The sequence below is a fragment of the Perna viridis genome, chromosome 3 (genome assembly GCF_037379345.1).
Source record: "Perna viridis isolate PV_CMFRI_1.1 ecotype Kerala chromosome 3, ASM3737934v1, whole genome shotgun sequence".
Classification (NCBI taxonomy): domain Eukaryota; kingdom Metazoa; phylum Mollusca; class Bivalvia; order Mytilida; family Mytilidae; genus Perna; species Perna viridis.
The window spans coordinates 23,118,887-23,136,004 of NC_142447.1; the positions used below are offsets into that span (position 1 = coordinate 23,118,887).

The 17,118-nt window shown below is 30.5% G+C and overlaps 1 protein-coding gene across 2 annotated transcripts in view; it reads left to right on the forward strand.

The window, feature by feature from the left end:
- Window positions 1-17,118, forward strand: part of LOC148621493 (putative E3 ubiquitin-protein ligase HECTD2) — a 35,336-nt gene that overhangs the window by 335 nt on the left and 17,883 nt on the right. Inside the window, exons 2-7 of one of the 2 annotated variants that reach the window (XM_088575949.1) lie at window positions 9,037-9,380; window positions 9,854-9,956; window positions 10,886-10,975; window positions 11,523-11,584; window positions 12,201-12,230; window positions 13,393-13,438. In XM_088575949.1, coding sequence (XP_088432075.1) covers window positions 9,037-9,380; window positions 9,854-9,956; window positions 10,886-10,975; window positions 11,523-11,584; window positions 12,201-12,230; window positions 13,393-13,438 — 675 coding nt within the window. The remainder of the gene's footprint in view (window positions 1-9,036; window positions 9,381-9,853; window positions 9,957-10,885; window positions 10,976-11,522; window positions 11,585-12,200; window positions 12,231-13,392; window positions 13,439-17,118) is intronic. The other variant, XM_088575950.1, reaches the window with a different exon arrangement.

Consider the following 17,118-nt stretch of genomic DNA (forward strand, 5'->3'; position numbering starts at 1 on the left):
ACTAATTTTCAGTTAAAAAAGTAAACCTCCCACAGACGCATTTAGTTACACTTGTCTGGTGGTTGCCTTTAATTATAGCTTAATTTGAACAAAATAATGTATTTCCCATTGTTTTTATACAGAGTTATCTTTCAACTAACGATTAATGAAGTCACGATGTAAAATAATATTGTTAAATGTTTCTCTGACGTAAAAAAAGTTATTACTAAATTCCTTTTAATTTAGTTTTCAGTTAAAAAAGTAAACCTCCCACAGACGCATTTAGTTACACTTGTCTGGTGGTTGCCTTTAATTATAGCTTAATTTGAACAAAATAATGTATTTCCCATTGTTTTTATACAGAGTTATCTTTCAACTAAAGATTAATGAAGTCACGATGAAAATAATATTGTTAAATGTTTCTCTGACGTAAAAAAGTTATTTGGAGACAAATATTGCGTTATTGAGTAGATTTTCCCATTTTCAAAACAGCAGCAATCCTCACTAATCTGCTCACCAAAATTTTATTCCTCAGTGAAAATATTTGTAGGAAGCTTTTTAGAGTAAAATATCAGCATTCTTTTTTCTCAGATTTTGGCCATTAACTTATTTCACAGGAGAGAATTAAAAATCGGTTGGTGAGAATTACTTGCTGGCAATAGCTACTCTTTGACCAGTGTACATTTTAATACTTTGATGATAGAGATCTAACCTCCTGACCAAATTTTCTAAATCACCTTATCAGAGTTTCAAGATTTATCACATACATGGATGTATATACATTTGTATGTGTACATGTATATCAGTAAAGATTGATAATAGATCACCCAAAATAGATTGATGAACGGTGTACATATATATGTACATTTTGTACATGTACATTGTATTTGTGACATCAGGGTTTATTTAAAAATCAGTCACTACATTGTACTTTTCATCACAATATTGTTTAATGCCAGATACATGATATATGTACATGAACATACACAAATGTACAGATGTACATAATGTATTCTATAAAAAAAATATTTTAGATAGTAAAACCATATGTAAAGTTTTGTTAAGAGACACAGAGAAAACTGTTAAAATTGATTGTTTGGGCTAGTATGTGTAATTGAACAAGTTTCACAAACTTTAAAGCAAAACCTAAAAGTGATTAAACTCATCAGATTGAAATTTATTTCATTTTTTTTCCCTGTAATCAGTAAAAGTCATTTACATTTTAATACTAGTTTTGTACTGCACAATAATGTAAGACCATTCCCCCCAAAAAAGAAAAATATTATATGTGTGTATATTATTATACCTTAAAAAAATAAGGTACATGTAGTTACAGTGTACATGTTACATGTACGTAGGGATTTTTTTCACTTTACTATTTTAAATTACATTGAGTTTGTGGGAGAAACATTCTGACTTTAACTTACGTGTAGTTAAATTTAAAAATGACAAAAATGAATTCAGGGTACATTAATAGGGTGGATAGGGTAATAGGAAACACACATCTTTTTTTGATTTGGCCTAATGACACCAAAAGTACAAAAAATGTGCTGTGTTCATGTAGTTTTGAAATGTTAAGTCATAAATCTTAAACCAGCTTGGTTTTTTCTGAAGGTCCCTTTGATGTTGTGATTTTTCATAAAGGTCTGTCCTCAGTGTTTGAAATTAGTGGAAGACCAATAGACATTGTCTATGCTGGTCTACACTAGAATCAAGTAATGTTATATACATGTACATTCAACAGAAAATTTCAAGAAAATTTGCTGTAGATTTATGATAAAATAAATCCAGTTTTCAACACTGTATCCTAGAATTTGGAATAGTTCCCCCAAATATCCTAACATTTTGACTGTTAGAATTTAACAGCCCTCTACATACAAAAATGTATCAGATATGTCAGCGAACTGTCAGTTTTTTGGAATCAATCCTACATGTATGAATAATTAAATACAAACAAATTTATGTGATTTAGCTTATTGACAGGAATCGGCTTTAAAATCACAAGATAAGGATCAATATACAAAAATGTAGGTAGTTAATTAGTTAGACTAATAATCAATAAAAGACAGATATTGACTGGCATTAGTTCTAAATAAACATATTTTATACTTTATATAGATTTATAGTGACACTTGGGTGGTTTTGTCCATTTATTTTTAACTTTCCACACTGAACTCACTAGGTGAAGAGGGTCCATTCTTACATTCTTACAAAAAATTCAAAATGTTTAAGGTTTTTCCCAAGTCAAGATCTAGGACGCACACATAAACACTTAAATTTGTCAATATTTTTATTATTTTAATGAATTATAAACAGAATCTTCCCAAAAGATGTCAAAAAGCTACTAATTCGATGGTAAAATTACACTCACAATTGTCCAAAGTGCTTACATGTATAGTGGCCATCATCTTGTCTCGACACATGTGTCTGGAAAATATTGGAAAATTTTTCAAATGATTTTTGTAGAAAATTTGATTTAGTATTTCACTGACATACAGTACATACTGTCAATGAAATTTAGTTACTAATTTCAATAGAAAGATAAATGAAATATATTGTAAAAGGGATTTTTTTTCTCACTCTGATGTCTGATTTTAACATTGACTATCACTTTTATATGCAGCTATTATACATGCACATGTATATTTTAAGAATTATCCCATTGGTCTATGTAATATAAGTGTTTTATGACATTTTTCTATAAACTCTTTTATCTTTGCATTGAAATTTCTTGTTATGTTTTAATCCAGACCCTACCTGACAGAAGTATATGTCACACGTGCTCATTGACTATCACATCAATACTATGAAAGTACTTTAATTCGTGGATACCAATTTTCTTGGATTAGGGAAGATACATAAGTGGATGCTTGAATTCGTGGTTTTGAGGATTTCAGTATACATATCAATGGGAATCAAATTTTGTTGTCTGGTTTACCCATGAAAATCACAAAAAGCTGTACCCCATGAATAATAGTACTTTCACAGTATATGACAAAAAGGTCTATTCCATCTGTTGTAAAAATAGCTTCTACTAAAAACAAAGCAGATTTCTTTTGTATTAAAAAAAACTTAAGAGGTTTGACATTATATGGAAATTTAGGAATTCTTTATGTCGCTAACAAATAAAAATAACTGTAATAGGAATTCTCTCTAGATATCAGAATTTTGAAAATGTTATGATCACATTATTAACTGCTTGCAAAAATTATTCTTCTTGTCCAAACCAAGGAATCCAATTATCATCCTTGGAAAATGAATAGACAAGGAAAATATATATATACATATATACATGTACAATGTACATCTTACATCTGAATTACAAACTTATATACAAAAGTAAAATGATCTAATAATTATGAGGGTGCCATGAGGAATTACAATGTGGTATTTTTTTTTACGATGTTTTTAGATGCAAGTCATGTGTTGAAAAAATATTTGTATGATTGTGCACTTGGTAAGCCCTTGCATTTATATGTATTTGGTCCAATACCTTTTTAAGATTCTTATTTAGGGAGTGGAGGATAAAGTAATGGAGTATAAAAAAATTCAACATCAATTTACAAAATGTATTTGTACATATATTGCCCAGTACTTATAAAAATGATGCTGTATTTTTAACATACTAACATCACCATTTTTTTTTTCTAGTAGTATACACTGCAGTGTAAGCTGTATGTTAGTAAAAGTTGAGTCATTTCCAAGATGGTGTCATCTGTGAAATCGAACAGACAAGCATCTATTTATATACTAATTTGTCTGCGTTATTCTCAATATATCTTGATAATTTTGTGATCAGTAAAAAGCTGTTAAAATAATGTTTTCTCAGTGATATCTGTTTATAATATAAATGTGAATATAACGTTGCAATTCATTGATGAACTGGCCGCAGTGACAAAAAATCATACTTGAAGCAGGAAAGCAGTTTTCTTTTGCCAATTGTCGTTAATCGATAACATTTATTCAATGATGTACAGTTGATCTAAGGGTATTTGTTTTCAACTGTGAAGTCTGTTTTTCTATATTTTCAGTGTAAATGTCCAAAATATGCGTCAATTCAATATTGTTCAAAACTCATCCTGTTCAGTTGCGTCCTTTTGTAAACAAGAACAATTATGGTTGAGTTTCAAAAGTTTTTCGGTGGTTGAGTCTAAAAAATCCGACAAAATAGTGTACGGTTGGGTATTTAATTAACCTCGATTGGATAAAAAATGAAGATCTATGAGTTTTAAACTCTGTAGGTAAATTTCTTCCGTAAAGAAAGGCCCAAACCATATCTTGTTTCACTCTTGTCACCGGGCAGAGGGTGGGTGGGGGAGAGGGCACTTCCTATATAAGTGATGGTGGGAATGTTCCGACAATTGTGACCCATTTTTCATAGGCCCGTCTAAGACGGGATGTATTTTGGTATACCGTTGTCCATCCGTCCGTCGTCAACTACTTTTGGTAATAACACAAAAACACTTTCACCAACTTTTATGAAATTTTGGTGAATTGTTCATACCTATTGATGTAAGCTCCCTTTCTATTTTTCATAAATTTCAGATTTTTTGTCTCCATGTTATCAATTTTTTTACTTAAAAAAAGGGTGATTTTCAAGTTTTCGAACAATAACTAAAAAAAACCACTTTCATCTACTTTTATGAAACTTTGGTGAATTGTTCATATCTACTGACGTAAATTCCCTTTCGATTTTTATAAATTTCAGATTTATTGTTTCCATTTTTTTATAGTTAAAAAAGGGGGATTTTCAAGTTAAGGATTAATCCTACAAGGAGGAATAACCTGGCCAGCGAAAGATATATTTTTATATAGCTTAGCTGGCCGAGTGGTCTAGGGCAAAGCAGTATGAGTTCGAGTCCCGCAGAGGAAACAATAAAAAATTTGCCTAGCAAATTTGACAGTTCTAACATCGTGGGGAATTTTGTATACCGGTATATATATATTCCAAACGATTGATATATTGATATCAATAAATGATTTAATAACATGTTAATAAATATTTCTTAATGTGTTGATAAATGGTACAATTTATTGATACCAATAATTAATTATTAACATGTTGATAAATCATTAATGTGTGAATAAATATGCCATATTTGCTGATATCAATAAATGACAATTTATTGATATCAATAATTAATGCTTAATATCAATAATTCATTTATTAATACCAATAATTATGTAATAAATTCGACTAGGGCTTGCCATAGGTTTTAAACAATGTTGAATTGACGCATATTTTAGACATGTACACTGAAAATGTAGAAAAAGAGTTCACAGCCGAAAAGTTGAATAAGAAATACCCTAAGATCAACTGTACATAATTGAATAAATGTTATCGATTAATGACAATTGGCGAAAGAAAAGTTGCTTTCCCACTTCAAGTATCATTTTTTTTGGTCACCATGGCCAGTTCATCATTAATTGCAATGTTGAATTCACATTTATATTGTAAACAGATATCACCGAGAAAACATTATTTAAACAGCTTTGTACTGATCTCAAAATTATCAAGATATATTGAGAATAACACAGACAAATTAGTATATAAATAGATGCTTGCCTGTTTGATTTCACAGATGACGCCATTTTGGAGATGTTCAAATGTACATGATACATTTGGTTGTTTACTTAACTTGTAATTCTTAGTAGCATTTAGGACAGGTGAATCATGCATGTCAAAAACCACAGTTACTGATCCCATATTAACACTAAATTAGTTAGTCGTGTTGTTGCTCTTTTGAGATAAAAAGTTATGTAGATTGTACATGATATTGGCACTCTGCATGAGTTATTGTTCTTGATTTTGTCGATTTAAATGGGGAAATGAATGTATGGTTTTCTAAAAGTTTTTTTTATTTTTATGTTGAAAGGATTATATTTACATAAGTATATGGTATATGTAGATTAAAAAAGCATCTGTTTGTTAGATTTTTGTAAACCATGAATCACCTCTTCCATTGATAGTGTCTAAATTTTATAAAGGACCTTTAGCTTGAAGAAATTGAAGGGACTGGAATGTACACTGTGTCTTTACCCTGAATGGCTCTCAAATTTTTATTAAATTTGCTTGAAAATTATTCTACTTGAAGTTTTAAAATTCCTTTATAAACAACTTTCGATGTATTGTTTCTTACTTGCAACTTTGGCTATTCCTACACAAATTCCAGATACATGTAGCAAGAAGAAAAAATGTTTGATGGTAGTAACTTTATCATAAAAGTGTTGTGTAAGGAATATTGGGACAATCATGCAGTTCTAACTTAAGGCATAATCCAAAACTCCACAGTGTAACATTTGAAAGCTTCAGAAGAAAGATGAAACTTCAACTTGTCACATTGTCCAATTATTTGTTTTTCTTCAATTCTACATGTATGCCAGTTATTGAAATGCACGTGACTTTTTAACCAATGGGCAGTAATAAAATTTTTGCAAGAAGTATCCTGCCATTTTTAATTTTCCTAATTTTCTACAGATATCTGAGAAACTTATTCTCCTTCAGCCAATTCTTGATTTAAATTATTCTACACTCTCGTGTGTTGAAAATCATTTTTTACCATCCAAGTGAAGAAATAATTTAAACCACTCACTACTGAAGGAGAAACTTTATACAATGTATATTGTTCTGTATAAGAGTTATGTTTGATTTCTTCTGTGAAGATTTTATGCATGCAAGTATTTGCTCGAAGGGATATTTTTTTAGAACATGTTGAAGATCAACATCTTTATTTCTCTGTTTCATTTTATGTATATGTATATTTATTCGACTTTTATTTAGCTAAGTGTTAATTAAGTGTCCATGGATATTTTATCACATTTGGTCTTGTCAAGTGATGATGATAAATCAATGACAATTAAGGTTACAATTTGAAGCCACACGGTATGTTCATTTTTCTTTAATATTTCATGAATGAATTCATGAATAATTTCATGAAACACCATGTATTTTTGGAAGATATTGATTTTAAGAGATTATTAAATATGTATCAATTTCACATAAGTTACTTACAGTATACATGTAATACAGCCTGGATCATTATAGCAAATAAAAAAGTTCAATCTTCCAGGATTTTTTAAGATTTCAGTTTGTCTAAGACCATTACCTGATGAAAATGTACATGTAATTGGACAATTGACAAGATTTAAACTAAAATTACAATTATTCCATACATGTACATGTATATGTAGGTGTATTAGACAGTTTAAATCTCATTGTCAATTGTTCATTTTAAATATCGAAGAAATTTATCAGGTAAAGGTAATTAAATCAAGGGAATACCAACTATTTCATTAAGTTAACTATTTTATTCACTGTTATAGGTGTTAAAACAAAACTATGTACATTTAATATGTAATACATGTACTACTATGGTTGTTTTGATACAGTTATATTCAGTATTGCTCCTTTTTGGCAAGGTGAGCTATTGCCATCACTTGGCATCCGTCGTCATCATCTTTAATAATTTCTTCAAACTTCTTCTCCTCTGAAACTACTGAATAGATTTGCATGAAACTTATAATGACGGTTCCTTAGTGTATCCTGCATAAAATGACTGTTTAGATTTTTGATCAGTTAAAAAACATGGCCACCATTACTAAAAATAGAACATATGTGTCAGATAGCAGATTTTTGCATATATCTCCGAAACCTTTAGGTTTAGCCAAATTCTGACATAATGGTAAAAGTGTTTAGCATGATGAGATCTATCTGTTGTCAAATTTTGGTGAAAATCTGTTGACTATGTTTGAGTTACAGTCCTTTTTGGACATTTTCTGCTGTTTTTGATGTTATTACTTTCAGATATCTTTTTCTCAAAAACTACTGCACACAATTCAGTGAAAGTTGGTATTTTTGTTTTGTAGGGTATCCATAACAAAATGACTGTTTGGATTTTTGATTGGTTAAAAACCATGGCTGCCATTACTAAAAATAGAACATAGGAGTCAAATAGCAGATTTTTGCATATATCTCCAGAATCGTTAGGTTTAGCCAAATTCTGACGTGGGTAAAAGTATTTAGCATGATGAGATCTATTTGTGGTCAAATTTTGGTGAAAATCTGTTGACCCATTTTGGAGTTATTGCCCTTTTTGATGTTTTTTGCTGTTTTCGATGTTATTACTTTCAAAAATCTTCTTCTCAAAAACTATACAGAATTTGATGAAAATTGGTATTTTTGTTTTTTTAGGGTATCTTTAACTTAATGACCGTTTGGATTTTTGATTGGTTAAAAAACATGGCCGCCTTTACTAAAAATATAACATAGGGGTCGTACAGTAGTTTTTTGCATGTATCTCCAAAACCGAGTTAGGTTTGACCAATATCTTTCTATTGATGTTATATCCTTATTATAAGGCCTACAAAAGTCTCCAGGGATGAAAGTTGTCAGATGACTCCATCTAAAGGTTTCTGCCCTTGAGAGGTGAAAAATTATGTTTTTTGCAGTTTTCAGTCAATATCTTGTAAATTATAATAGATAAAATGAAACTTTCGATTGATGAAATGATCCTCATGATAAGTCCTACCAAAGTCGTCATGGAGTCAAAATTGTCGGACAATTTCTTGCTAGAGTTACTCTCCTTGATAAGTAAAAATTTAACTAGGTGAGCGATTCAGACTCCTGGGAGCCTCTTGTTTAAAATTCTGGAGTTTTTTTGCAATACATGTACATGAACATGATTTCATAGTGCAAATGGAATAAGTATTGAAAATTATTGTGATATATACATTTTGTCTAATTTTAAGATCCATTGGTAATAAGTTTTTTATGAATTGTTAAATTTTGGTCTTGTGGGGAAACAAATTATATTTTTCTTAATAAGACAGCTGTGCATCTTCCTGTCTTTCAAGCATGGTTCTTAAAATTAACCTTATTATTTTCAGCATTTATCTTGCCCAAAGTCAAGACTTACAGATTTTAATATTCTTTTATTTATTGTACGGCAACAATATAGATGATTTTTTGAACTGTTATATTTTATAGAGAAATACACCAATAATTTAGCTGATGGCATCTTGTTTATCATATATGATATATATTTTATTATTTTCCAGGAAAAAGTCAAGCAAGGAGGCAGACTACAAACCATTTCAAACTTTTTTCAAAATTTAGGATCAAATAAAAAAGACAAAAATAAAAACGCGAGATCAAATCAGAGCAACGCTAAACCTCGTTCACAACCGAGTTCATCCATGTCTGGAGATGCTAGTCCAGAATTGCCTCCTATTACCAACGGTCAACTTATCAATCAGAAAAGATCATCAAATTTTCAGTTGTCACTTTCATCGAAGAGTCGGGAATCCTTAAGTCCACGATCATTAAGATCTGATAAAGGACTATTGAGTCCGCAGAATAGACACATATATCCAGTGAGGACCAAAAATATAGACCAGTTCTTGTAAGTGTTATTATGAAAGCTTGTATTTTGAATTGTGTAAAAGCCATTTTAGACATCTGTGTTACAAGTACATGTGTTGTCTAAATACATTGTCATACAATGTAGCATCATTTAGAACACATGGACTTTGAGGTTGAATTACAAATGCACTTGTATTGGCATAGCAAAAGATATATCTTTCAATATCTTTTGCTGATACATACATACAAAATGTAAAAACATGTTGTTCTTAATAATGACATGATATAACATTCGTTGTACTTGAGGTAACTAACAATGCACAATTTACAGATGTTTTTATCTTTCTTTTATATTGTTATTTATGCTAAAAATAATAATGAATTTCAAAGAAAATAGTACACATACAAGGCACTACTGTGTATTTTTCTTGGAAAAACACTTACCACACAACACATTTAATTTATATTGTTCATATTCCTAGATAAACTCATATCAATCATGCTGTTTTGTAGGGATGATATCAAGGTTGCTAAAGAGAAGGACAACTGGAAGATTGTACAAGACTTCTATTCCATGACGTTCGATTCCTTCATTGATATCAATGCTGTTTTTAAGGTATGTTTTCTATATTTCTTAATGCAATGGTGAGAATCAAAAATAGATTGATAAACAATACCATGGTTCATGCTACATATACTAACATATTGAACCTGAGTGACACAACGAACCCAGAGCTGTTTTGGAAGACACAATGAATACAATGCTATAGAGTCATTGCTAATCTAGACACAAGGACTGATGGCATATCAAACTCTGCTGTCTGTTGTATCCAGAAAAATATTACCTCTATAGCACCACACTCATCATGATTTTCCAAACAGCTCCGTGCTCCTAATGTGGCACTCTGGTTCATTGTTTTAGGAGACCCAGTGTGTGGTTTGAACTTTGTGCCTTACCTAGTAGATTATGTGCAAGTATGATTGTTTTGGTACAAGTTTTTGTGTTTTTAGTGTTTAGGTCTTGCTGTGGCTTAGTCTACCAACATGTCATTTTCTGTTTAGAATAGAGTTGATCTTTTCAAATATGTGAAATCAAAACTCCATGAAACTACAAAGTTTATTTCAATGAAAAACATGCTGTAAAATAAATGAATTGAAGTAGATGAGAAAATTAACCATAGATGTAATTAAGAGATTTCATCATCCTCATGGGAGCAAATACAGCACATGAGTTGTATTCCAATGTAGGCTAAATACTAGTGTCGCCCCTTGCTGAAGAGCTGCTTATTTGTGACAAGACTTATAACATTACTAGAAATTAGAGTAATAACAAAATAACCAAACACTAATCTGATCCATGAAAATTATTTTTTTGCATTTTAGAACACTTATATTTATGCTCTGTTTAACAGTAACATACAAGGCATAGCCTCACTGTAAGCAAATTAAGAAAAATAATAAAACTAAACTTAATTTAAGGCTTAAAAGGGGATCTAGGTATTTTTATGATGTTCAAACATACTTTTTCTCCTTTTCAAAATACAGAGAGATCCAGGAAAAGAATATAAGTCTACAGAGGACCCAGGATTAAAGATTGACTTTGTACAAGTTGTATTTGACAATCTAATGAATACTGTAAGTGAATGTTTTGTTTTTATATTTATTTTCTGTCTTTTCTGAATTTTTCAATTTTGTTCTACTGATATACATGTACATGCATGTAGAAGTTGAAAGTACATGTATATTTCATGCTTTTGATGAATGAGATAAAATCATTAAATGCTTGAACTGTATATAAAATAAATAAAAAAATTATCATTAGTTTATTATGACATGTATAAAAAACTAAAAAAATCCAAGCTTAGTATTAAAGTCTGTGTTATTGAATATCAAAGAACGAACTTTTTGATCAAATACTGCTATGTTTGTAATGTTTGACGCTTACCTTACCGGTGCACCTGGTCCATGCTCCCAGTTTTTAGTGGAGTTGCTCATTTGCTTTTGTTACTTTGTATGTATGATTTTAGTTATTTTATGTTCTTTGTTGTGTATGTCTGTTTTCCATGTCTGGTCTTTGACCCTGGATTACTCTTTGATAACCGCTATAACCTTGGTTCCCTTGATTACTCTTTGAAATATATATTGTGATTCTTTGTGTTGAGTTTAATTTCTTTCCTTGCAGCCCCAAGATGTACAGAAAGCTACCTTGAAAGCCACAATAAACAGTTTGTTGAAAGATAAACGGTAATATATAGACAGTAGTTTTAAACTACATTGTAACTAATAATGAACTGTAGAAATGAGAATTTAGTCTTATCATCTTAACCTGTAGTACTGATAAGATTTATGAACAGAACCTGCTATACATCTGGTAATTTGGATACTTGGGTTGTATCTTTATTTGAGAATCTTAATAATTTTGGGATTTTTTTAGTTCCTGTAAATGTAACTTAATGCACAATGCATGTAAAGTAGTTCACAAATTAAGGCTGGATGTAATATTGTCAGGGAATCAATGGAAACAAAAAACTTCAAGATTGGCTTTGGTCTTTAAAAACATACATGTATTTTGAATGAGATAGCCATTTTTAAGATGTATGACTTCAGTTACTTTATGTTCTTTGTTGTGTATGTCTGTTTTCCTTGTCTGGTTTTTGTCCCTGGATTACATTCTTTTGATTACCGCTATAACCTTGGTTTCCTTGATTACTCTTTAAGACTAGCTGTATAGAATCTAAGACATTTTGAAATCATTATGTGTTGTATAGACAGGTTCTACTGTACTTTGAATGGAGTAAAAATACAGGTTCCCATGATTGATAATATTTAATAACCTAGTTTTACTTGTTTTAATGCTCAGAAACCAGGAGTCAGGGAATGGTATGATAAGGTAAAGTTATATGTTGTAGATGTCTGTTGTCATTCTGATTTTTCTGTTAAACTATAGTACAGTTCCGTACACAAATAAAAAATCCTTTTTGTTGGTGAAACTTGACTGATATGATTTAAACTAGCATTGAGTATTGTAGAAGAAGTAAGTAATCTTTTTCAGACTTTTCTCCACTTAAAAATTATATATGTTAACCATTACATATTACAAGGATCTGCCTGGTCAATGAAAATTTTAGAATTTCCCACATAGAAATGTAAGATTTGTGGGAGTTTCTGGTTAAAATAACTATAGTTTCTGTGTAAAATACTAAATGATTGAATTTTAACATAAATGCTTTGCTCTTAAGTAAAGATCTCCCACATGAGACAGTGTCATTGGGGGAGAATCTCCCAAATGGACTGTTCCAAAGGTTGACAGGTATGATACATATACAGTGATATTGATGCCCACTTTCTTACTGATGATTTGCTTATGATATGTTATTATTAAGAACTGCTCACCCAAAATTGTTTGTATTGCCTGTTTTGCAGGAGATATAATCATGGTCTCTGTCTGTTCGTTTGTCCATGCACAACTTTTTTGTTAGTTATATCTTCAATTACTTATCAGAAACTATTGTTATGCCATATCATGAGATTGGATATCAGACTAGAGTAACACAGCAATGTGCAATATGACAACTGTTTATTTCTTGACTATATGGTTACTGGTATGGTCAGTCTAGCGAGTTCTCCCACTTCATCTGTTTTCAAACTATTGTACCAGCAAACTAAGCCCAGAACGACATTGTGTTTGTTTGCAAAACGTATTACATTCAATGTTTATTATCAGAGGTAGACATAGAAAACAACAGCAATAATAAACACTTATACTGCTATCACTCTCCAAACAAGGGATAGACAAAAACCATAAATCTGTGCTATCCACTTTTGGTCTGTCTACCAATTATGATGATTGTGATTTACCGTCTATGTACTGGATTCCTAACTCCACAAAAATCCATACAAACAAAGCTGCAAAGCTGGATCTGAAATTCATATTTTCAAATCCAATGAACTAACAAAATTTTGACAAACTTTGAAAATAATACCAACAAATAAAAGTAGTTTCATAGAATATAAAAACAGCACATAAAATCATTCTTTACATTTCTTTTCAGGCCACACACAAAAGATGATCTCAGAGCTTATCTTGTACTTCTTCAGGTAATCTTTTTTTTTTCTGACCTGTGAATATCAATTTCATGATTTTGCAAAAATTGATTGATCTTATGGTTTGAAGTTATAGATGTTATTTTGACAATCTATATTTTCAATGTATGAATTTCAGCTTAATTTGCCAGACATACATTTGCCATGAAAATTTTAATTCACTTGTGTAAGTAAGTTTTTCCTCAAATTTGCTATTCTCAGTGATCAGGCCTGGGTTTCTTAAAATATGTCAGTTGAGAATTTTATCAAATCCTTGAGTTTTTCCTCAAATTTTCAATTTCATGTGATTTGATTGGTTGAAATTTTGGTTATAGATGGATTTTAGGAAAATTTCAGTTGAGATTTTTTATGAAAGTAAGCACAGGACTGTTGACGGTACTCTGTAAAGTCATACATTTTATCCTAACATCTAATGCTGTAGTGATATGAAAGTATAGGACTTTAGAAGTATCCCTTTCAATATCTATTGATTTGTTTTTAAAGTGGCATGCAGTACATGTATCAGGATTAATGTTTTATTGATTCATTGAGAGAAACAGGATATTGTTTATTTAGTGCATATGTATTTATCATCAATGTAATATTGGGAATTCTCATTTTGTTGATTTTTTTTCAAATGAAGTTATTCTTAGATACTGCAATTTCAGAATGCTGAGTTCTCTTATTATTTATTAAAAGATTTTTAATGGTGCTGTTTCCAAGATGTTACACTACTGCATCATGAAGTACCCATGTACACAAAACAACAAGATTTTTTTTTTTTACACTAGGTTTAAGATGTTACAAACAGAGGAATCACTCAGTAAACTAACCCACAGTTCTATTTATTATATATATATATACCTCCAAAGAAGAAGAGGTATACTGTTTTACATTTGTGTGTGTTTTTGTCCTAAGCAATTTTTTCTGTATTAGTTTTCTCAGCAACTACTCATCACAATGGCTTGGAATTTCAACACATTCTGTCTGTAGGTATGCCATATGGTGGGATCCATAATGGGAAAAATTCCAACTATAAATTCCTGTTTACAAAGGACTTGGTTGATTTCCCTTACATAGAGATTAAAAGCTGGGGTATCACTAGTAAGCCATTGCTCACAGATTTCTTGTTTTATCATGTTTCTTTTCAGTTATGTGTTTCTTTCTATTTCTTTATCAATTGTGTTTTATGTGGGTGTCATTGTTTTCTTGTCTTTGGCCTCTCAACTCTTGAATTGTAAATCCTGTATGTTCTAATAAATGTTTTCATTGATTTAGCTATCTTATAAATTATATTGCATATGAATTTGACAGTTGCTATTATGAACATATTGATAATTATTTAAGTGCATTGAATTACTTAAACGGAAAGTGTCAGTTGTCAAATTGGAACAATAATGTAGTATATTGTAAAAATCTTCTGTTGAATTATAGAAACATTACATTGTAATAGCTTACAATGAAACTGTATTGAACACAAATTATGAGAACAGAATAGGTTGAATTCATCAATCTGTTTTTATAATATCTTTTGTCCCAAGTCAGTCATTTGATGAAATTTTAGATGTCAGAGTTCCATTTAATTTTCATCTTATCAATTACAAAACTAGAATTACAGAACTAATTCCAATTATTAGTTTTGAATCTCATGTTGTCATTTCAGTATCCAGATCTATTGAATACAGATTAAATTGCTTCCTGCTTCATTAACAGGTTGCACGAAACACATGCTTTGAATCACCTTGTTTTTTTTTTGGTTTTTTTTTCAGTTTTTAGAAAATTTTGCAGGGATGTTACAGAAATTATTGTTTGTTTTGTGCTTTTATTCCCAGTATGGCAACTTTGAGAGCTAAATCCTAGTTTAATTTCAGTTTTATCTATTCTAATCCTTGATACTTTAAAGCATGAAATTTCGCAGAAGTTTAATTTTCAAAATTTTCCTTGGTAAGACTTGTGAAGCAAAACTTAAACTGTTGAGAATATTTTGCTTGAAGAACATTATAGGATTTGAGAAACAAGAATGAATTTGATACTGCTCCAAAGTAGTTCGATCTCCAGGACTGCGAAAAAAGGCATGAAAATATATCCAGTTCATGATATGAGTTGAGATTTGTAATCCGATGTTGCTTTGAAGTGAAAAGTGGTATGTTCAGTTAATGACAAAGTCAGCCCTGAAAATAAGTTTAGGCAAATCAGTATGGATTATACATAATATTAAGTTATATGTGTGCTTATTTTAACAACAAAACCTTTTTTGCCATTTGTCCATTTATAACATGCTAACATTGTTGCAAACTGCTAAAATATGTAAAAAAAAAACTCTATTTCATTACATTTTTTCATATCAGGAGATTCTGGTCATGACTTTATAAAAATGTTCCAATTATAAAATATATTGTAATATAACATCTTTTGACAAAATATTTAATTTGTTGAAGCATGTGGCCCATATATTCAGAAAAAACACCTGCAAACCTCCCAGTTATATAAGAATTTATAAAAAGTTGAATAACAACTTTACTTTGTGATGCCATTATGACACGAAAATGTGAGAACAGCTTATAAATCTTTCTTGTTTTTGTTAAGTCATCTTTTTAACACAAAAATGTGCAAATTAGTCTTTTCAGTGGGTAAGCATAAATTCTTACTATGTGGTAGGGCCAGAAACTGATTTAAAAGAATATATTCATTTTTGTAATTCCAGGGGTTCAACTTAGTGCTTTTGGTTTAAAAAAAAATCATGGCCAGTTGAATACTATGAATATAAATGCATAATTTTTTTCAACCATTTTGATCCAAACCAGCTTCATGGAACTTGAAAATGTCATAATTCTAACTTCAGTTGACATTATTTTTGTATTGTGAAGATGGTCGTGAGGGAACCAATAGCAAATACTAGATAAAATGTTTCAATACCATTAATCTAACATTCATTGAGTTTCTTAATATTTGACTGATTGAACAATACATTTGTACAAAATATATAATGAAGAAGATAATTGTGATGGCTAGACACTATTTGTTTACATCAAATAAAGGAAATGAATTGTAAACATAAATTTACTAGATTTCAATTGAAGCAATTCATTTATTTTAAGTTGTAGTTTGTTTAGCATATTGTGGTTAAGTTTTAACTTGTGTAATGATGATGGATGTTTAGAATAATAAATAAAGAACAATTGGCTGTATAGAGAAAAGGGAGATGGACAATTCAATTTTATTATTAGGGCCCCACCACAATAAGGGCAAATAACTGTAGTGAACTGTCCGTCCATCTGTCCATTTCAAACTCGTGTCTGGGCTGTAACTTTTTTGTCTTTCTATGTAGGCTCTTGATAGTTTGCACCTAAAGACGATGTGTCATGTACCATGGATATTGTTTTTTGATCTTGAACTCAAGGTTAAATTCGCCTCGTGTCGCATCGTGTTGGGAAAGATGCCATGTTCCTCACACGGTAAAGAACCCTGCTGTGTATTCAATAGGAGTAGGAACCTTTGCACCCCGCCACAGAAGGCTAAATTGCCTGATCCTATCCATTCCTCCCTTTTTCTAAATTCCATTATTTTTTGTGCCAGGCATACAGAGTATTAGAAATAGAGTGGTTTGCTTGAAGTCAGAATTATGTCCATGTTGATTTCAAACTGAATTCCTTTTTAGTGAACTTTAAACATCCATTTTTGTACTACATGTAGTC